The sequence below is a fragment of the Eumetopias jubatus genome, unplaced genomic scaffold (assembly GCF_037043125.1).
Source record: "Eumetopias jubatus isolate StellerSeaLion01/CBP00866 unplaced genomic scaffold, mEumJub1_p1.0 scaffold_7, whole genome shotgun sequence".
In the NCBI taxonomy this organism is placed as follows: domain Eukaryota; kingdom Metazoa; phylum Chordata; class Mammalia; order Carnivora; family Otariidae; genus Eumetopias; species Eumetopias jubatus.
This window is the reverse complement of record NW_028274813.1, coordinates 79,314,837-79,336,896: the sequence shown is the minus strand read 5'-3', so window position 1 is coordinate 79,336,896 and position 22,060 is coordinate 79,314,837. Positions and strand designations below refer to the sequence as shown.

At 43.1% G+C, this 22,060-nt stretch overlaps 1 protein-coding gene across 5 annotated transcripts in view; it reads right to left on the bottom strand.

The window, feature by feature from the left end:
• Positions 1 to 2,000: 2,000 nt before the first annotated feature.
• The window catches only part of CDIN1 (CDAN1 interacting nuclease 1), a 205,441-nt gene continuing 185,381 nt past the window's right edge, over positions 2,001 to 22,060 (bottom strand). For all 5 annotated transcript variants that reach the window (XM_088024710.1, XM_088024708.1, XM_028119391.2 and 2 more), the window contains one exon: positions 2,001 to 4,466. In XM_088024710.1, coding sequence (XP_087880836.1) covers positions 4,337 to 4,466 — 130 coding nt within the window. In that variant the 3' untranslated portion in view covers positions 2,001 to 4,336. The remainder of the gene's footprint in view (positions 4,467 to 22,060) is intronic.

Genomic DNA, 22,060 nt, shown 5'->3' with positions numbered 1-22,060 from the left:
GATCTAACTCTGTTATACACACGGAAATGAATTAAGGCATCAAATGAGCATTCCCCCCTCCCCCTGTATTGTGGAAAAGTTTTAAAAGTCTTTTGGAAGTACTTTGATCCAGCTTTGAAATCATTTTAGTGGATTACTATTGTATGAAAACTCTAATTTATTGTGCTTGACCTAAGCAGCTCTTTGTCTCACAGCCATATTCGAAACAATAGCAGGAAAGTGAAAAACACAAGGGGAGCCCAAGCTGTTCTGGTTATTATTTCATAATCCATCTTCCTTATTTAATCTTTGGAATCCAGGCATGGTCTTAATAAAAGATCACGTTGACTATATATGGGAAGTTTAGTCTGGGGCACTACAATGAGAGGGTCCCCATTTTGTCACGTCCATGCTTCCGTCGCCGAAGAGTGACTTTGTGGACAGGTGGGTTGAAGTGCTGCTCTATAAACGGTGACGTTGCAGGCAAACTCCCCATCATTTGCCTTTCGGTTTCCTCTCCCATTAAGCTAGCTTTGTTCCTTTACCTGAAGGAACCATGTCCCAGCTGGGAGATTCTCTCCTCCCATGCCTGCCACAGAGTGGTTCTACGCTGTGGCACCTTGCTCCCATTGGATCACACGGAAAAGGGCGAGCTCCTCCTAAGAACATGCGAACAGTGCTTCTCTAATGAAATCAGACAGGCCTTTTACTCAGCGTTTTAATCAGCAGACACCCCCCCCCCCCCACTCAGGCTCAAAGCAGCTGTAAACCTCACTTGTGCTTCTGGCCCCATTTGCCAAAACACTTCCTCACGGCCTAAACCTCAGACCACATTAGACCCTGTCAAATCTCATCTGAGAACTTTTACGATTCTTCAGGTGTACTTGCTCCCTGCCCATCCCCCCGCCCCCCCTGAAGACCCATGGATCGGGATTTAGCTGGGATGTGGGTTGGTTCTGGGTTCGCTGACCAGGGAGAATCTGAGTCCGGGAGTAGTGAGCAAATGCAGAATACATGTCCACGTGCATGCAAGAACACCGGGAAAGGCTAGTGAAGGGGAGGGGGACAGAGATGAGGTAGGTGAAGTGAAGTCGCACACGAAAGCAGCAAAAATGTTAGTCAGTCCCATCACCGGTCTCTAGTGGGGGGCATGTTAAAAAGAGCAGACAACTAAGGTATCTCGGTTCCACAGAGGCAAAGAAACAACGGGTGGAGCTCTCTGTGCGAGGCGGGTGAGTTAACTGTTCACTTGGCCGCCGTGCGCTAATTAGTGTGTGGCCCACCAGGGACCGTTTCGTGGATGACCTCACCCAGAGCTCTAAGCGATCCCCTCAAGGCTTGAATGAGTTAAGGCACCCCCCAAAGACCAACAATTTATCACCTTTTCCAGGATGGAATTAAGCCTCGCCGATAATGAGCAGGTACACACACCTATAGTTAGAAGAAAATTATTTCCCCTGGAGATCCAGCTTTCTGCTTTGGACCCCTAAGCTTTTCCTTTTACATGCGATTTTAGGAGTGTTGAGAAGAGTTGACATACACCTCCCTAGAAGGCAGATGGAAAAAAAAAAAAACCAAAAAAAACCACTTCTTTTTGGTGGCGGGAGGGGGGGAAGTGGTGGTGTGTAGGGATGAGGGTGGAAAGGAGTCTATGAAGTCACCTTAAATATCCATGCTGGATCAGCTTTGCCCTCAGTGGACCCCATGCCACGCTTCAGATGGGGTCTTTGTGACTGCAGATGCTTGGCAAGTCCTTATATGCCAGAGAGAACATCATTTAGTTTTACGTCATACACACACTCCTGCTTTCTGGGTTGGCATAATTCATCAGAGCAGCTTGCAGAATGCTCCATAAAACAAAATTTGGCTTAAATGTTAATGTTCTAATGACGACAGCAATAAAATGAAAACAAACAAACAAACAAAAAACCACATTGTCATGTCTCACTTTCCAGGGCCATTTTTATTGTCAAAAACTAAAAAAAAAAAAAAAAAAAAAAAAAAAAAAAACCGAACGAGTAAACAACACCTATCAATAGAACAGAGGTAAGTATTTCTACCATAAAGGGAAAAGAACAAGGAGATTTTAAGCTTCCCATTTGGGAACACGACTCCTGTCCCCCTATACTCTTCTAATTGAGCAATAGTACTAATAATCGCATTAGTTTTATGTGGGCAAAATCTTATGATAAAGTTACAAGTTATTCAAACTATGTACAGTTTACTGGTTTCTTTCCCACTTTTTAGGGCCAAATGTGAACCCCTCCTTCATAGAGAGGAGCTGGTGCCTCTGCAGAGAGCACCAACATCTTCTCATAACACATTAGGTCAGGGCACCGGGGAGAAGGAGGAATACGAAATACGAGCACCTCTTTTATTTTTTCATTTAGTTGTGCCCCCCCATCATAAATTTGTTTCATGTAAAACAAACAAATCCTTGACAAGGGTTTCACAGCGTTTTCAGCATCTGTGCAGATAAATGTAATTTATTCCGCTAAAGAAGAAAAAGCAGCTTAGGGCATGCCATGAAAACCGTTTAACAACAGTTTTGGTTCAAATGTGGGCATGTGTGTGCCTGTACCAGCAGTGGTTTCAGACCACTGCCTTGCACTCACAAAACCTGCCTGATACTCAAACTGAAACAGGCGCCTGCCAGAGACCTCCTTCCCATCTCTCCTTCCTCCTTTTCTGTTCAGTGCGACCCACGACGGAGTTAAAATCCACGCGTCTGGACCTGACGTGCTTGTGTCCTTCAAAAGGAAAGGCAGCTGGCTGACCTTTGCAAACCTCCTTTAGGTACAAAACAAACAAGGTACAAAGGGCAGCTTTAGTCTTTCGAAAGCAGCAAGCAGTGTGTGTAACTGAAAGGTGTCTGCAGAAGTTCTTTTTGTTAATACTTCCAAACTCATCTTGGACATTATAGAAGATACTATGTATTCTTTTTTAAGATTTTTTATTTATTTATTTGACAGAGAGAGACAGCAAGAGAGGGAACACAAGCAGGGGGAGTGGGAGAGGGAGAAGCAGGCCTCCTGTGGAGCAGGGAGCCCAATGCAGGGCTCGATCCCAGGACCCTGGGGTCATGACCTGAGCCGAAGGCAGACGCTTAAGGACTGAGCCACCCAGGTGCCCCGATACTATGTATTTTCAACATGGGGGCAAACATTTTATAAATACATTTTGGGGGATAGATACGTTTTTGGCCTCTCAAAAGACAGGTTTATAATGAATTTATTGATGTTTTCCTTTAGGCTGAAGTTTGGTTTGCAGTATAAAAAGTGAATAAATTAAAGTGAACAAATACAAAATCCCTTTTATTTTGCTTATTTGAAAAAAAAAATCACTCCAGGTTTATTTCTGGTACACTTAATTCATTCAAAGCTGAACGCTGCTAATGCCTAAGTTATTTGAGTGTTATGTAATTACGTAGTAGAAAATGCAGATACAAAGCAGTGCACAGAATGTGCTTTTAAAAAATTATACTCATAAAAATACTGACTACCCATACATACTGACAAGTAGCTGTGTTTAAAAATAAGCTTTTGCCCAGACTGGCACCACGCTTCAATGGTCTCCCCTGAGCCCCCAGTCCAAAGGAGGAGTGTGGTTTCCAGAAACAATGTAACCAATACTTTTTTACATGAGATAAAGGGAAAGTCTTTGGTGTTCAAATAAGTATTATAAAAAGAGGAAATTCTCATCAAGTATATTTTTCAGCTTGGATTAATGCCAGCGAAGTCAGGAAACCATAAAGACTGGACAAAACTAGCACAGGCTACCATCGAGGTCTACCGAAGCCTTGCAGGTGAGAGCAAAAAGCGTTTCAGCCTCCACACCCTCCACTCTGCTAGGACTGTGCTAGATTATTCCGGGATGGGGATGCAACCCTGGGTCCCTGTGAGTGGATAGGATGAGAACAGGGGGAGGGAGGGAGGGAGGGAGAATGAATGGAGGCTTAGGAAAAAAAAATAAATAAGAGGATGATTCGGGAACTGGGAGGAGAATTGAAAAATCACACCTTTCAGTCCCCACATTTCTTCTTTTGTTCAGTATACAAGGAGAAACAATCCGGAAGGAAGAGAGATTATGACTATCTGTAAACTAACTGTTTGACAGAGACAGAAATGCTGATAATGAGTGGGTTGTGTCTGTAGTTCTTGGCTGTTCACACCAGCAAGGGATGAAGGAAAACAGAAACTCCTGATATGTTTGTCTAAAGAGGTAGTGGCGTGGCCACGGGCAGCAAGAGTTCAGCTCAAGTTCAGGGCAGATGCTGCCAGGAGTTTACACGGCAGGAAAGTCAAATTGCTTCCGGATTCACCTTTTCCTCCCAGCTTCTCTTCCAGGATCATCAGGGTCAGGCGACGCTGTGGCATAAGGTGACAATGTCCGTGGGGAAACAGGCTTTGAGCAGGATGCCCCTCTCCCGGTTACAGTCCAGCTCCTGGATGAAGCCGTACCAATAGATGACTAAGCCTGGCCCAAATCTGCAAAAACACGAGAAGGCAACATATGTGCATCGTATCAATGTCATTCTAAAGAAATGTCATCTCTGAAGCATTGCTAAGATGATTAAGTCACATTATTGCACAGAGCTTTTGTTTTGGTTGCTACAATTGGGACAGAGGGCTGAACTTGCAGCAATGAGCTTATTTAATAGAAGTACTGCTACGGTCTTGGACAGATTTATGACCTTTCAAGGAACCTGAAGTATCGCAAATGCATGCATGACCCTAATTACCTTTCAGTAAGGTGTTCTGAACTCAGGCTCGTGTGGAGTACCTAAGTGATGAAAGAGAACACCACAGTCTCCCCACTGATGAGCCGGGGAGCACCAGACTTGGGATTTTATCTCCTAACCCTATCTTACTTCCTTCTCTAGTTTCAATTAAGGGGGAAAAACAAACAAACAAAAAATGAAGAATAATGTAAAAAGCAGAACAGGCGTAAAAAGCAGAACAGCTCAAGGCCCTCTTCTGGCTAGCATGTTCCATGCGCACACTAACAGGGCCAGAGGTCCCTTCTGTCATCCATTCTTTCAACTCTTTAAAAGCGAACAAACAAATAAACCCACATGGCAACGGGGATTCCTCAGAAAGACCTTATCCCCGACCCTTCATCTGTGCATACAACCTCTCCAACTGTGAAATTTAGTTGTAGGTTCTTATCATGAAGATGATGGATAAGGTCATGTGGACTTGTAAAGACGTATAGATAGATGCTGGCTTAAAACCTCCATCTTTCTCAATTGTGCCTCCAAATTATCTCCAAATTGGTTAGCAGCAGACTCAGGAAGTAGCCCTATAGACGACTTCACCCATCAGGAAGTTGAGACCTCTAGGCTGGGTTCATAAAGATGTAATCACTATCAATCACCATGCACACAGAGATGTTTTGCACATCAGTTTCACGTTTTTCCTACTGAGAGTACTTAATTAAAGGGCAGCACTACTTTGGGTGTCATGTTGCAGGAATTTTGCAGTGAAATCATAAATTATGAATGTTGGGTTAGTAAAAGGATGTCTAAAAACAGAACTGCTTTCTGTATTCTGACATTACAGCAGGCTGAACCACGTTAGGCCAAAAAGCTTTTTCCTTCCATGATTTATTATATGCTGTAGTGTACTTGCCAAAACTAATAGTACAGGATGGGCTGCAAGATACTGTATGCACGGGAACAAGTTCAGTTGGATGTCACGGAATGGTTTATTTGGGGATTCACATCCGTAGGGTAGCCGAGTTGTATGCAAGGCTAATTCAAACTTTTGGACAGAATCATGAGATGGCAACTCTTCTACTGATGAGAGGCTCTGGGGGGACCCAGGAGTTGCGTACAGTGAAGTGGCCTTGGAGCACTAGGCTCGAGATTTCCCTGCATTTGGGGCTGCCTGCAGATGAGCCTGGTGAGACCTTGCTTCCATTTCATAGAGAGTTTCTTAGTAACTTGTACTAACAATTGTCTGCAATTGGGACATAGACCATTCGGCACCTCTGTTTTACAGACAACTCTGATTAGTATCAGATGATGTCCGATTTGCCAAAACAAGTATGGCAAGGGCAGGAAGATCTGCAATTCTGAGGACTGTGTCTGAGAAGCCTGGAAGTTTCCTGTCCGTGAAGCAGCCCTGAGTCACAGCCTCGACAAACCTAACATTAAGCTCAAGACATTCCTCTGTTGTGTTACGCAGCCATTCAGGAGACCACGATGTTCTTTAAAAAGGCACTAATATTTTTACAAAGGGAGGGAAAAAAAGGTGATCTAACCAGTCATGGAAAAGAACAAAAGAATATATGGGGATCATAAACAACAAGCTCAGTATTTTAAAGATTTAATAAAACAAAAACACGTATCCCCAGCACTGAGCAAGCAGGGACAGACAGCACTTTCCCTGAACAGTTAAATCATAAGCCAAAGGACACGAAGCATGACGCTCTTTACAAAACTGGCATTTTCCAGCAGGAAAGCCAGGCTGGGGAACACCTCAATGCCCAAGAAAATGGACTTGTTTCACTTGTGAGGCAACAGATGAACTCTGTAACTTGAAAAGGTTTTGAGAGGCTGTGAAGGTAACCCTTTTGTGGCAGTGGTTCACTACTAGGACTCCCTGAAGGTAGGATCATGGCTCTCTGAACGATTTTCAGTATGTAGGAGTAGTGACACATGGTAAGGCTCTACTGTCTAAGTGTTTCTTTCTTAGCTTGTGGATGGAAGGATATTAACTCCGGCACTATTTGCCTTCTCACGTGGCTCAAAAGCTCTAACGATATGTGCTTGATTAAAAACAAGGCAACAGAACTTGTCCTTGTAAATGGCAATTGGTAGGTAAAGGCTTTCCAATTCTGTGTTCTTTGAAGGAAAAATAGGGACTCATAGGGTGACAAATTTGGGAACTTCATGATCGAACAAGATCTGGCCTCGTTCCTGATACCTACTTTAGTGTATTTCTGAGTTTTCTTGGACAATTCAGGATCCAGAGATTATCAAATGGCTGGCAAGATAATCTTCTAGCAATGTATCTGTTTATGAAGAGGTGGACCACATTAAGCAACTTTATAGAATCAGTTCCTTGGTTATCTGGACAGAAGGAAATGTTTTGGTTGATAGTTCAAAAAAACAAAAAAACAAGCAACCCAACCCTAGTATTTCCTTCTGAAAAGGTACAAACCAGGGAGAAAACAGGACCCAGGAAATTTTTATGTAGGTCAAGTACATGCTCGTGGGTTGAGAGATTTCACCTCTTTGATGCCTGTTCGCATTTATTGTGGCACTACTAGACAAGAATGAGATCACTGGGAAGGCAAACATAACCTTTGTGACCAATAAAAACCAAAGAGATTGTTAACGGCATTTAAAAGGAAACGGAGTCCCTTTTGCACGTCTGAGGGAACGTGCAAAGCAGAGGGTTGGTCTGCTACTGAGTTTGCAGTCCTCCCTACCAGTCGACACACTCAGGAATGGGATATACAGGGATATCTAAATTGATTCTATAAACACATTTCAAGGTTGACTGTAATTTTAAAGTTACTATATGAGTGATCAAGTAATAAGATCAAAGACTCCATCCAAATGGATTTTAAAAACTCCTGTGGAGCAGAGACTGGAATGTAAGTGAGTCCTTTTGCTTGGAAACGAAATACCACCAAATCTGCAAAACTAACAAATAACTCCTGAAAAAAAAAAAAAAAGAAAAAAAAGAAAAAGGGAGGTGCAAGTCAAGAGCCATGACAGACCTGGAGGGTGTGTATGAAAGATGAAGTTCCTCCTGAGTAACAACAGCCTTATAAACGTGTGTGGCCGGTGTTTCTCTGGTTTCCTCTCATTTTAGAGTATTTAGAGAAATTAAATGGGAGATTGTGGAAGGAAGCTGGGTACCCTCGTGTGGTTTTTGTGCATATCTGTATCCCAGAGATTATCTCTGCTAGACTGTGACACTGCAGAAGCCGAAGACCACGTTTTATGTATATGCATGTTCTCCAGGCTTAGCGCGGTGCCCAGCAGGTGATGGCTACCCTCAAGGACGGGAACCCAGAGTTAATAAGAGGGTCAGACAGCTTTGTGCTGGTTGCTGAATCACGGGCAGCCTAGACGTAGTGGGCGTGCTGGCAGGACTCAGCCACTTCCATGGCCTGGCATTTTTACTAGTGACCATGGTGAGTGCGCTGATGGCATACGCACAGATCATGTGGATGATGGGAACAGTTACAACGTTAACTAGTACCACTTTCACAGCACTATGTGCCAGACACTGTTCTAAGCACTTCGCACAGATCGACCCGTTTATTTCTCAGGGCATCTCCCCGAGGTAGGTGCAATTAATGTCCCCATTCTGCAAATGAAGAAACTGAGGCACAGAGCAATTAAGCAGCTGGCCAAAGGTTTTACGGCTAAAAAGTGGAAGAACATGTTTTGGAACCCAGGCAGTCTGGTTGCAGGGTCTGTGACTGTCTCACTACGAGGTGGCAATGGACCTATTATACAGGGGGATATCCTATTAGACTTTAATCAGAAAAAGAGAGGAAGTGCCTCTGTACCAGTGAGACCATGCCTAGAGTGTTTTGCAGGGTTCTGGTGTCACATTTTAAGAGGAATATCTCTGGTCTGGAATTGATCCAGAGGAGAACGCTAGGATATTTGAGGAACTGTTAGAATAACAGAGTATGTGTGACCTAGAAATAAGCACATAGGGTGGTAACATGCTCATTCACCAGCCTCTGATTTTTAGGCCACTCCTGGGGAGAAGTGATTAGACTCATGCTGTAGCTCTCGAGCAGACTTCGGGCAATGTCTGAAAGTTACCAGGAATTGTATATGGATTCAACTTGAGTAAAAATTTTTCTGCCAGTGTAGCTTTTGAAAAGACGGAGTGAGCTGCCTTACACATTAGTGACATTTGTGTGACTGGATCTATTAAATCGAGGCTGGGCTTTCATCAATTTAAAAAACAAAAATGGAGCCAGCCCATAAGTATTTTTTATATGAAATCCTGCACACTCAGCGTCTTTTGAGACATTAGTTGATCTGGCAACAATCAGCTGGAACTAAAGCAACAGCTACCCCCTTTAGACAAGACATATGTTTCAAGTTTGGTGCAGTCCCCACCGTTCTCTGGTACTCCTGATGTCGAGGGTCCACACCAGGTGCCATTTATCATTGTGCTGGTGCTGCAGACTTTCACTGTAGAGACCCATTTCTCTCTACTTCCATCTCTATCAAATTTGGGAAAGCCAAAGAGAATGGCAGAGGGTTTCACGTTTCAAGAAAGAAATCGAAGCAGCCACATTTCTTATGTCCTGCCTACATGGCTCACTTAATGCTGTGTACCTATCCCCATGGACATTTGAATTCTTGACCCCAGCCTGGGAGATCTAACTCAGAGGTTCCCAAATTTGGGCCAGAGCCTCTTGAGATGATAGATCCTTATGCACACCAAGCGCTATCCTCAGACAGAAAAACAAACATGGCTTATTTTAAAAATGCAGATAAGATAGGATTCACAGTAGCTTTCAGTCATCGTGGACTGTCTACGTAGATGGGATCTAAAAGCACAGCTATGATCACATGGGGGACAGCAAAACTTGTTTAAGGGTTTTCAGATTTGGCAAGACTGGGGGCAAGCTGTTCTAATTGGTTAGAACTTTTTTTTTTTTTAAAGATTTTATTTACTTATTTGAGAGAGAGAATGAGATAGAGAGAGAGAGCACGAGAGGGGAGAGGGTCCGAGGGAGAAGCAGACTCACTGCTGAGCAGGGAGCCCAATGCAGAACTCGATCCGGGAACTCCAGGATCATGACCTGAGCCGAAGGCAGTCGCTTAACCAACTGAGCCACCCGGGTGCCCTTGGTTAGAACTTCTATGGGTGGATGTTACATACAGGTGAAAAGCATATACGTATAAAGGAGGGTTTATGAAATGGGTAATTCTAGGGCATATTAAAGACGTGTGAAAATACCTAGCAGATTTGTAACTAACCTGTCCTTGCACAGAAGGTTCATCTTGACGGTAAAAAATGAGCTAGAAGGAAAGGCCCCTAGGTATGGCATCAAATCCCATCTTAGAACTCACGCTATAGACAGCAGTTTCTACCTATAGGAAAAGAGGCGCACAAGAGAAGCATCAGACTAAGTTGGGCAACAACAGGAGTGAGAAAAGGCCCACAGCAGTGGTAGTCCTGGAATGCGGGGCTGCAGCTAAGAGACACTGACTGATACTGTGGTCAGCCAACTTACAAAGTGACCTCAACGATATCTGCCTCTTGGGATTCAGGCCCTCGTGTAATCCCCACCCCCTGAATGTTGACTGGATCTAGTGACTTGCTTCTAACAAAGGAATATAGCAAAAGTGATGGGATGTCACTTCTGTGATTAGGTTACAAGAGACAGACTTCCATCTTGCTACCAGACACTTTCTCTTGCCTTTTCGATTTGTATACTTTGATGAAGCAAACTGCCATTTGGGAGAGGCCCACGCAGCAGGGAAGTGAGGGTGGCCTGTGGCCAACAGTCCAAGAGGAATGTAGCCCTCAGCGCAACAGCTCCTAAGAAGCTGAATCCTGCCAACAATCCCTGAGCGAGTTTGGAAGGGTTTCTTTCCTCAGTCAAGCCTTCAGATGAGACCACACTCCCTGGGCCAATGTCTTGAATGTGGCCTGTGAGAGAGGAAAGAAGAGAACCCAGCTAAGCTATGCCCCTATTCCTGAATCACAGAAAAAGTGAGGTAACAAACGTGTGTTACTTTAATTCGCTATCTAGCAATACACACACAGCAAAACACACACACTGGACTTGAGTAATCAAAGACCATTCTTCACATATGCAGTATGGAAAGGCCTATTGGCTTTTTATTCCAGTTACACCTGAACCCAGAATCTATAGCAGAAGGAGTTACTGGATGAGATTATCAGCAAGTAGCAACTCTTCATCAAGGCTAATCAGTTATAAAGCAACGGAGCTTTTTACTCTAACGGAGCTTCCTGGCTCCTAACTTGCACTATATGCCAACACCTCTGCCTGCTGCAGATCTAGGACACTGGGGGTTACCCAAGGATGTAGAGAAATCATATATAAAATGAAGAAGTCTAGATGTTTTCTCCAGTGCTGTGGTTTTGGTGTTGCATGGTTATCGGGCTTCCGAGGCTGCAAATATGAGGGAGATGGAGACAGGGTGTGAGAGGCTGGTTACGGGCAGAACGCTTGCCAGTCAAGGTGAGTGACGGTTGACAATTCAGGAAGAGACACTGAAAAACCTCCAACTGTGGCAACCTAAGGCTGTTTGGTGTTGGGGAAATAGGATTCCGTCAATCACAGGTGCTGAGGACAGTCCAGGATAAGTAGATGCTGGTTATGTTTTGTTAAACTAAAAAGAGCAGGGAAATCTGTAATATATTTTTAAAAGACTGCCACCAAGAATGTTTTACAAATGGGACTTCGTAAGTAAATTCTTAGTTTTCCAGGAGAATTTAGCTATCCTCAGGTAGTCTCTTGGACGTTGAAATATGGGTGTTGGACAGAATTTAAGTTATGAATCAGGTCTTTCACTGCAAGATTTTTTCTGTGAGAAACTCAGAGGTTATGGACAGAAAATCTGGGCCCCTAAATTCAGGAAAGACTTGCTTACTCTTTCCTAGCTATAAAAAAAAAAAAAAAAAATACACCGCCTTTCCCTGCCACACATCTATACTCTTCTTTATAAAGCAGGCATTTCTTGGATGGTATTTTTACTTATGGAGAAAAGGGAGGAAGATTAAATGTCTATTGTTAGCCCTTTCCTTTGGGCTTCTTCAGAGAGTGCTGAAATGAAAGGTAGATGAAGGAAGTCTGAGGTTTCTAATCACACTGTTAAGATACCATTCTGCTAAATTAACCCCAGTAACTAACTCCCTGGTTGGTTTCCTGATTTCAGAAAGCCCTTAACCAGACATTAGGTCTATAATGGTTTTGTCTAAAAACACCCATCAAGGAGCGCCCGGCTTGCCCAGTCGGTAGAGTGTGCGACTCTTGATGTCGGGGTTGTAAGTTCGAGCCCCACGTTGGGTGTAGAGATTACTTAAAAACAAAATCTTAGAAAAAATATGCATATAAAATGACATGATTCCAATAACCAACGCTAAGGAGGTAACTAACACTTAACCACACTTAGGACGCAACAGGCAGTGTCACAAGCCCTTTTACATGTACAGATTTGATACTCACAAGCAACCTAGGATTGTCCCCATTTCACAGAAAAAAAAACAGGAGGCACAAAAAGGGAGGCTCTGAATTCCAGGAGTCTGGCTCTCCGGCTTGTACTTGCAACCACTACACCGTATTGTCACTCACTATGCCTTGTATTTATACAGCAATTTATAATAGTCATTCAACTTTGAAAAATATTTCCAACATCTGGAAAAGAGCCAGGCAGGGGTCCAGAAGGCAGGCGACTCATCAAAAACTCAGTATAGGAGTTGAGATTCACCTGTCTACAAGGAATAATTCTTCAAGTATGAAGTCAATAGTTTCACACTAAAAAGTTTATCTAGATACTCATTTCGATTTAAGTGTCACAGTGTTTAGGAAGTATATGGGAAAGCAAATTATAATTCAGGTAAAAGAAATTAAAATGATTACATTTGAGGGAGGATATTTAAAGCATTGACAATCAGTAAAGTAAGCTAGGGAATGAAAATTACGGAACCACTGCATAAAGTTCAGAGAAGAGAAAGGTTTCCCCTGCTGTGAGGGGATTCAAGAGTTATGGGGCAGAATCTAAACATGAGGAAAGAGGAGTAAATCCAGAACACTGCCTCAGCCTGTTCATGTAAATGGAAATAAACAGCTGGAATAAGTTATGAGGAAAACCGAGGGAAGCAACGGGTCTAAGTGAGCATATCAGGTGGAAATTTGTTTTCCTAGAAAAGGAGGTTCAGACTTGCTAAGCAGGGTTGATGCAGTGAACCCCAAAGGCCCATTTTTGCTCCTAAAGTACCTTGAGTGTAAAGATGTAGCTTATGATTGTTACCTATGTTTGTTTTCAGCTCTGTGAGAGAAATCACATTTAAAAATCAGTATGCTTCATATCTCAGTAAAAGGGAAGGGTCATTGGATTCACGCGTTACAAAATTTGCCCATCTACTACATAGAATAAGGGAAACTCACGAGGTTGACCTAATACTTCCCTTCTCAATGAGCTGAATCACCATGATTACATAAAAAAGGACTGTGGATGCACTAGGGTTCTACAGTGTACATCCGGATCACAAAAGAAACAATTTTCAATGGAAAGATAACAAGAGGGATGGAAGGATCTGATGAGTTTAAGTTTCTTGTTCATGAGGGTCTTCAAACAATAAAAATAAAACAACTGTATTGATTCAAATCTTGGTTTCCAGCCCAAATCTTTTAATTCACAGGCAAATAAAAAAATCCTTCTCCCAAAGAATAGCAGCACAGAATATATATATTTTAAGTTTTTTCTCTTTCTCCTTTTGAGTTGCAGTGTGGGCTCTGGGCTATCTTCCGAGGATATGTGCAGACATGTGGCTGTTGGAAGTCAATTGTTCCTCCATCAAAAAGACTTGCATGTGGTTTTTATGAAGGATGCGTTCTCAAACACACAGTTCAGGACGGCGGAGAAATATAAAACATCTTGTAATTGTTTCAAAATAAACTCTTCCACTGTTTATTTAGCTTTAATCTGCATGTTGTAGATTGGTTATGCCCTTGTTAATCACTGTTGTATGTATCTCCAGACAGAGTTGTAAATAACTTTTCAGTCCAAGTGAAATACGCTTGCACATGTTTATATGCAAAGTATGTGTGTATTTATGCTGATGTGTAAATATGGGTACAGTAATAATAGATTAGTGATCAGGTAATACAGAATCACAAGGTTCTGGCACTATGGTCAATTTAATATACCGGCAAATATCCTTTTTCTGCAGTTTCTAGAGATGAACTAAAAATATTAACTTGTTTGTTTCATTTACTGTCTTGCTTGGCAGGTCTGGGTTTGCAAAGTGAAAGAACTAAAAGAAGAGAACCCTAGTTACTAATACTCTCACTCGATTCATAGGTCTGTTCTTAAAAATGCAACTCTAGCTCTTTGTAACATCGACTCCCTAGAATTTTGAATAAAGGAAAAAATATACTCATTCATGTCAGGTCTTTCTATGCCACATAGAAAATAAACAGAAAATACATTATTTTGAAGAAAATTTAAAATGTATATAAATACACAACCACAACCACCTGAAATTCTCCTTGATGTTTATATAACTTGGCATTTTCACGTCGACATTAAATTGCCTGGAAAAGTGCTTAATTTCCACTCCACTTTGTCTTGTGTTGGATATGCTTAAATGCCATACTTAACAGTCTCTGCAGCCTCTCATGAATCTCCTCTCACAAGAGGAAAACGGAGAGGAGTGGGATAGAAACCAATGGCAGAAGCTCTTTTGTCTGTCATCTTCTGTCTTTAATGCCAGTTTCCTTGGAGAAATGCTTATTCCTGGGACTGGGTCAGCCCGTCTGCATTTTACCTATCGAGAATCAACACACACACACACACGCACGCGAGAATCTATATGCACAAGCTTGAGTGTGGCTTCACAGCAGAATAGGACAAGCTCATGTGGGTCATGACCAGTTCTGTCCCTGGCTCAGCTCTTTTGTCTATAAAATGGATGCTGATGCAGAACTTTGCAAATAGAAAAATAAAAGGGACCCACAACACAACAAGCAGTAGTTAGGTTTTGAGATAGGAATCATCCCATTTTTATCCAAAATGTCTTCTGAAGGTAACCATTTTAAGCAGAGCTGAGCCCCCATTTTCTGTGGTGACACAATTATTGGGCATAAGGATTCTGGAAAATGTTTCTTTTGCATGTGAATATTTTTAAAATTTAAAAAGCACCAAACATGTGTCCCATGTAAGTTGCCTGTGATTGATGCATGATGTCAGTGGACTTAATGATATTCCCTTAAAGGCATTTAATATCTTACAACTCAAAAAACCCCCACAAAACTACACACAAGCCTGCGAACCCATCCTGCACAGAGCACGAGTCACAAAAGACTCCTCTCCTTTAATAGCTTACAACTCAAATTTTCATAACGTAGGAACAAAATCTATTCACACTTTAAGTGTAAAATAGAAGTTATCAAACGAATACACAAAATGCTTAAAGGTCCACAGCAAATGAATGAGTACAATGACATGGTATTCTGGAAGTCTTCCCAGACAAGGAGAGTTCTCAGCTAAGTTGCATTTATTCATATAATGACCCTTTTTAATTTTCTCCATTATAGATTCACCTTTTGAGGGGAGAAAGAAGAGTGGGATTAGGGGCCCAAGACACGTAAAGGAATGGTGGGATCAGATGTATATTGAGACTATTTCGTTATGAAACTGGGGATAAACTTAAGTCTGACAGCCCCGGTTTCTGTTTCAAATGCGGACATATGGAGGGAACAGCACCTTTGAGGGTGGGAAGAAGAGAGAAATACCAAATACCTAAACCCTAAAAGTCACAAAGTACCCAAGCTTATGTTTCCTTTGAAAACATTTAAGTACTATGAGTAAGAGAACACACTTCAGGGGGACCTTGGGTACAGCTTATATCCACCTACCTAGAATTTATACCCCAGCCTTCTTCCAAAAGTTGGGGTACTTTACAAAATTGGTTGTGTGAATTATTACGTTTTCTCCGTTATTTCCCCAGGGAAACATGCCAAAGGCAAACCCATCATTTCGGCTGATTTAGTGTTTGAGGCCAGAGATTTTATAATTGATATGAGGACCGTAATAATGGGTAGTGATCATCATACCGGTAAAGCCTGGGCTGATGGTACAAATCGTCCATTTCTATGTTTACCAGTTAAGTCTACCATAGACTTGCTCTAATAAATTTTGAGGTTATTTCTGAACTTTGCATTTCTAACTTCTGAATACTACCATTTAGAAATGTGTTAGAAGAGGTTTTCTTATATAAATATTGTCTACTCCAAGTAGGTTTTGTCACATAGTCTTTATTAGGTAGAGGGGGAATGGGATGTCTTTCCTTGGCTCAGGTCTCAAAAGATTACGGGGTAACCCAGAGTTCAGGCAAACATTTATCTCAAGGCACCAAGAGATTTATGCATTCTGGATATATAAAAGTCTGCTTAAAAAAAATTATTGGAATTTTCATCCTTGGCAAAGTCAAATAACTAAAGGATTAAGGCTGATACATGTTGCCCTATAAATCTATCATTAACCAAATGTGACACAATGCTTCAGGTATGTCAAATCCCAACTTGCTCTAAATGGGTAGTTAACATTTTCACTCACAATAAATATCTCACTATAAGAAAAAGCTTGTCAGCTAACCAACACAATCCTCAAAAGCAAACCTCCCAATTTTTACAGATCCACGAAGGTAAATGCTGGAGGGGGCAGGGGGGGGCGTTGTGGATTAGAAGTTGGAACCATCTAAGTCATTAGCAAAAAAAAAAAAAAAAAAAAGGCCAGTTAATAGAAAACAATTAAAACATGGTTCTTTGAAAAAAAAATATGGATAATCTGGCCTTGCAGGTATCAAACACTTCCAGAACACATAAGCCCCACGAGGGCAGCATGTGCATCAGCAGCCCACAGGAGTCTTACTGGCTGAGCAGATACGGGAATGCATGGATGAAAACACCACGAGCCCCGGTCCCAGGAGATGCTGGGAGTGATAACATGCGTTTGGGGGAAAAAAAAAAAATCCTTTGCTGGTAACTCCTCGGCCATACAAGGAAGGGAAGTCATTTTTAAAGGGGAGAAGATGAGCCTTAGAAGCATGCCCCAATTGCACACTCTGAAGAGCCAGACCCAGAGGCTCCGCTGTTCGGAATCTAGGTTTTTCCAGCTTGTTACGGGGGACAGGATGCTGTGGTTTAAAATCTGGTGGGAAGCACGAGTACTACTCCCTGGAAGGGATACTCCGGTGCTGGTGGTCGTGAAGGGGAGGTGGGCAGGAATTGGCTGCTGAGGAGAAAAACTAAATATCCAGGAGCCAATTGCGGCACGCAGGTAGCTCTCAAGTCCTTAAATACAATCAATTTAGGTAGGCTTTTGTTTACAGTAGCTTTTATCTAGAAGATAAGGTTGTAAAAATGTCAATCACGGTGAAGTACTACCACTCCTGGCCATATCTCAGCCGGCTCATCTGTTTTACTTCTTCCTCCATTTCCAAATACCTCAAGGTGTTTAAGATGAGTGAAAAGATATCAAACTATTAAAGTGAACTGTATTTGTGTATGACACATGGATTTGCACTCGGTGAACTGCAAATGTCATCCCTGTGGTGCCCGTATAGTTCCCAAGTTCAGCAAGAGGGGTCCCCGTGTGTACCCCTCACGGCTTTACTCCGCAACAACACAGAAACTCCACAGAATGAGCTTTATGTGTCCTTTTCAATAGCGCTCCTTTAAGAAAAGGAGAGTCTGATGGCTCTATGTTGGGGTGAGGCTTTTCACTTATTTATGCTGGGCCTCTGCACCAAAGAGGCCTGGATGTAAAAACCCTGAAATGGAAATAGAAAGTTGGGCTCAGGGAAAGAAGATAGCAAATACTCTCATTTTATTGTTAAACAGAACCTTGAAGGTCAACTGGATAGTTACAACAACTTAAATGTAAGCCCATAAAAGACCCTACCTGATTTTGTGTTTAGAGGCATCGTTTAGTTCATCATTTAGTTCATCGTTTAGCTCCTAAAATGAGGCTCTGCACCAGGAAAGTTTCTGAGGAGGAAAACTCCTCAGAGTGAAAAGGCCCCGGGGCCAGCTCCAGATGAAGGGCAGTAAGGGGGACAGACAGCTGTGAATAGGCAGACCCATGGGAGGGGAGGGCAGGTGGGAGGCACTTGGAAACAGACCTTAATGCTAGAGAGGGCTGGCAGGCCCTCCTGGGTAGGTTAGGGTTGTGTTGGGGGTCTGCATGGTGGAAAATAGCTTATCTGTCATTCTTTGGGTTTTGAGTCATTCTCCAGGTCTGGGCTTCCTTCGTATTGTTCTGTTGTTCTGTTTTATCCCCTTTTGAATACAACTAGAGTTAAGGCATCCTCGTAAGTGTAATGCCCCGTCGTTAACCCCCATTTCTGACTCAAGTCCCCTAGATTCAAAGAATGCTTGACTGACATATTGGTAATGGTCCCAATCTTTAAGTGGTAGGAGATACAGACGATTTGACTATTATTTCCTTGAGTAAAATAATACCACTGGATAATCCTAGTTAGAACCACCAGAACCATAATCCTAACAGCAGCTCCTGGGCCATCAGTACGTGCCCGCTACTCTTGAGCTCTTTATACACATTGTCTCATTTAAAACAAAAGCTCTGCGAGTAGCTCATAGGAGTGCTTATTTTTTAATGTTGAGAAAACGATTACAGAGCTCTGCTCAACTGAGCCTAGTGACAACGAAGAGCATTAACACCGAATGCTTTCTTGTGCCTAACACTGTGCCAGCCACTTCCTACACGTCATCTAATACCTGCAATGAACCCATGAGGTCGGAAGTATTAAACCCGATGCAGAGAGGCAAAGTACCTTATCACACAAGGAGATAAAGCTCCAAGGTGGCCAACGCACCAACCCAGATCTGTCCCACGTTGCGCTCCCTCTGAACAGCTACCTCACGCGGTCCTGTGCTTGGGACTCTCCCCACTCAGTACTTTTTTGGTATCTAGTTTCAATACAAACCCTTTCCTTCAGGACTCTTCCATAAGGAAGAAGTCCTTCCTCTTCTATAAAATGTGGAGGCTGGAAGATCTTCACATGCCTTTTTTTTTTTTTTTTTTAACTTCCTGTGTCTTACTTGTCTATCTAGAAAGCAGGCCTCATAGCATTTCCATCCTGGAGTCAAGGGGATTTTAGAATAAAAAATAAGCCTCACATCTTGCCATTTGCAACGACGTGGATGGAACTGGAGGGTGTTATGCTGAGTGAAATAAGTCAATCAGAGAAAGACATGTATCACACGACCTCACTGATGAGGAATTCTTAATCTCAGGAAACAAACTGAGTGTTACTGGAGTGGTGGGGGGTGGGAGGGATCGGTGGCTGGGTGATAGACATTGGGGAGGGTATGTGCTACGGTGAGCGCTGTGAATTGTGCAAGACTGTTGAATCACAGATCTGTACTTCTGAAACAAATAATGCAACATATGTTAAGAAAAAAGAAAAAGAAGAAGATAACAGGAGAGGAAGAATGAAGGGGAGTAAGTCGGAGGGGGAGACGAACCATGAGAGACGATGGACTCTGAAAAACAAACTGAGGGTTCTAGAGGGGAGGGGGTGGGGGGATGGGTTAGCCTGGTGATGGGTATTAAAGAGGGCACGTTCTGCGTGGAGCACTGGGTGTTATGCACAAACAATGAATCATGGAACACTGCATCAAAAACTAATGATGTAATATATGGTGATTAACATAACAATAAAAAAATTAAAAAAAAATAAGCCTCACAACACTTTGATTTGCATACGTTCATTATTGCCCCATTACAGAAAAATTCTACCCAAGAGTAGAATCTAATAAAGAAACTTCCCCAACCCTTGTTCCCTCCTCCCCAATCCATGAGTGGGTAGATTTAGGTCTGGAGGTCTGGAAATGAACCCACTAACAAGAAGAAAACTGGATAGCCAACTCATCAAGGCAGGGCTGGGAAGTACTTTACCCAGACTTACCCAGGGAGAAAAGTCAAGATGAGGAACCAAGGGGGAGGAAGTGTGAGTAAAGGAGAGTTGAACATCTCCTACATTTATAACTAGGCTGGATTCTCCGAGCCAGAAGGCAGGAAAGGTCACTTCACAGTCATTCCTGCCTTTAAAAAGAAAAGCTGATCAGCATCATGTGACCAGGAGAAACTACTTCAAGAGACTGGACAGAAAACCCGGATGATGTCAGTGATTTAAGTTTTATTTAAATATAGGTTCCTGTTCTTCGTGACAGGACACTACTGTGCTTGTTTCCATATTTAGGCCCCGGGTTACATGACAAAGGGGGCACTGCACACACCAATTTCAGGGCAGTGTCTTGAGACTTCATTGCACTTATCCCAAACTCCTTCCCGTTAGACCAAGAGCATTGTGAAGACTCTCATATTTAGGAGTTCATCTTTGTAACAAATGGTTTTATTATCTAAAAAAACGACAACACGACAGAACCAACTTCAGCATCTAAAACTAATATTTAAAGACCCTAGAGAGATGATAAAGGAAACTTCTCACTTAGGAAACTGATGATTGCTGTTGGAGATTGTCCTGGCAAAAGTAACACAAGGCGACTTCGGGACCCCAAGGCTGGCCCTCAGAGCAGATGGGGACCACACAGGATGGGTTTTCAGAAAGCTCAGCAGCAAGCACCAGTTTCTAAAGGTGATCAATCCCTTTGTTTTCTTGTGGTTGAGAAGCTGCTTTATTGGCTAATTGTCAGAAAAATATTAGACGAAGGACAGAATTTTTTTTTTTTTTTTTTTTTTTAAGTAGCGGGTGAAGGATCATGTGAGTGGAAAACTGCAGGGCTGGATTCAAAGGAGAGGCCACACTTTGGTGAACTCTGGTTCTATCTTAAGACCACAGACGAGCACCTCCAAGCCCTGCAGAGCCAGCCCTGCCGCCTCCCTGTCTTGTGCTCCAGTCCCCGTGCAACACTAGCCTCCCTTTTGTCCTCACTGCGCGACGGAGACCCTATCACCCGCTGCCTTCCTGAAAAGGCTGCTACGTTCCCAGGATGCCACGATGACAAGAACACCGTCCCTGTCTTCCAGGTGCTCTCAGCAGTCGGGGAGACAAGCGGGTTAAAAGGTAGTGTAAGGAGGAGACCAAGGTTGTAAGAGAACAGGGCAGAAGGCCCCGTGCTAGCCCAGAGGTCAGGGAAGGTCTGGAGCAGACGCGGTCACCTTCAGAGTAAGTCTTGACATCAAGGTTCACTGAGCAAGGGAAGATGCTTCCAGTAGAGGGACAGGCACATGGAGACAGAGCGATGAGAACAAGCATGGAGGCTTCTGAAGCAGCGCAGAGAAGGTCAGGAAAAACAGAGACCGTGGGCATGGCAGAAGACAGAGCTGGAGAAGCTGGGCGGGAGCGGGGCTGCTAAGGGCCGGAGGGGCACAGTCTAGCCGACTGAGGCGTTCTGAGGGCCGAGGGGATGGTAGGCGCTAGTGGAGAGCACGCCCCTTCCTACTGATCTCACCACGTTGCAGGCACACCAGCCCTTTGCCCCAGGGGGATCCTCTTTCGTGAAACCCAAATACCCCAGGCTATGTTTCTGTGCGGAATTTCTGAGTTAAATATTTACTTTCACGGGGCCAGAGGATCTACTACAGCTCACTTATTTGGGGGTAAACACATTAAAGGAAAGTATACATTAAAACAAATCTTTCCCCCCCTCTACCCACATTTCCACTCCATGCAGAGAAAAGACTGCCATTCAAAAAAATACCGTAAAACTATCCAGAGGGCTCAACTTTCCAGAGTCGTTGGGACTCTGTGTATGTAAACAGTCACAGCCTTGCTCTGCGGGGTTCCTCCAGTTTGTATTCTTTGAGAAGTCTGCCAGCACGAGGCGAGCGGCTCACAGTTTCCTTAGTGACTTACCCAGCAACCTTATTCTACTTAACAGGAGTCCTTGGCGAAATTTTATGAAGATAAGGACTTCCAGGAGTGAGTTCCCTTCTGGTGTGTTTTTTTTTGTTTTGTTTTGTTTTGTTTTGTTTTGTTTTGATTAAAAGCAAGACAAGACAGAACTACACCAAACCCGTAGTTTTACTTTGCAGACTCTGTGGCCTCTCAGTTGGCCCCACAAAGGCCACCGGGGCCGGGGCCGTGGTTTGATTCCATCAAGCTGAAAGCAATCTGTCAGCGTGGAGAGGAGTTACAGAGGTTATTTTAAACATTTAGTTAAGCTTGTGACGGTCTTTAGAGGCATTCCTGGCTGCAAACTGCCTCATCCTGGGTGACATAAGCTATTGAAGGAGGTTAGACGGAGGTCCCTGCAGTCCGAGAGCTGGTCCACCCATCTTGCCATTAGCTGATTAATAGGTGTTTATTTTTTGGGCTTCAACCAACAGGCCATCCTAAGGCCAATG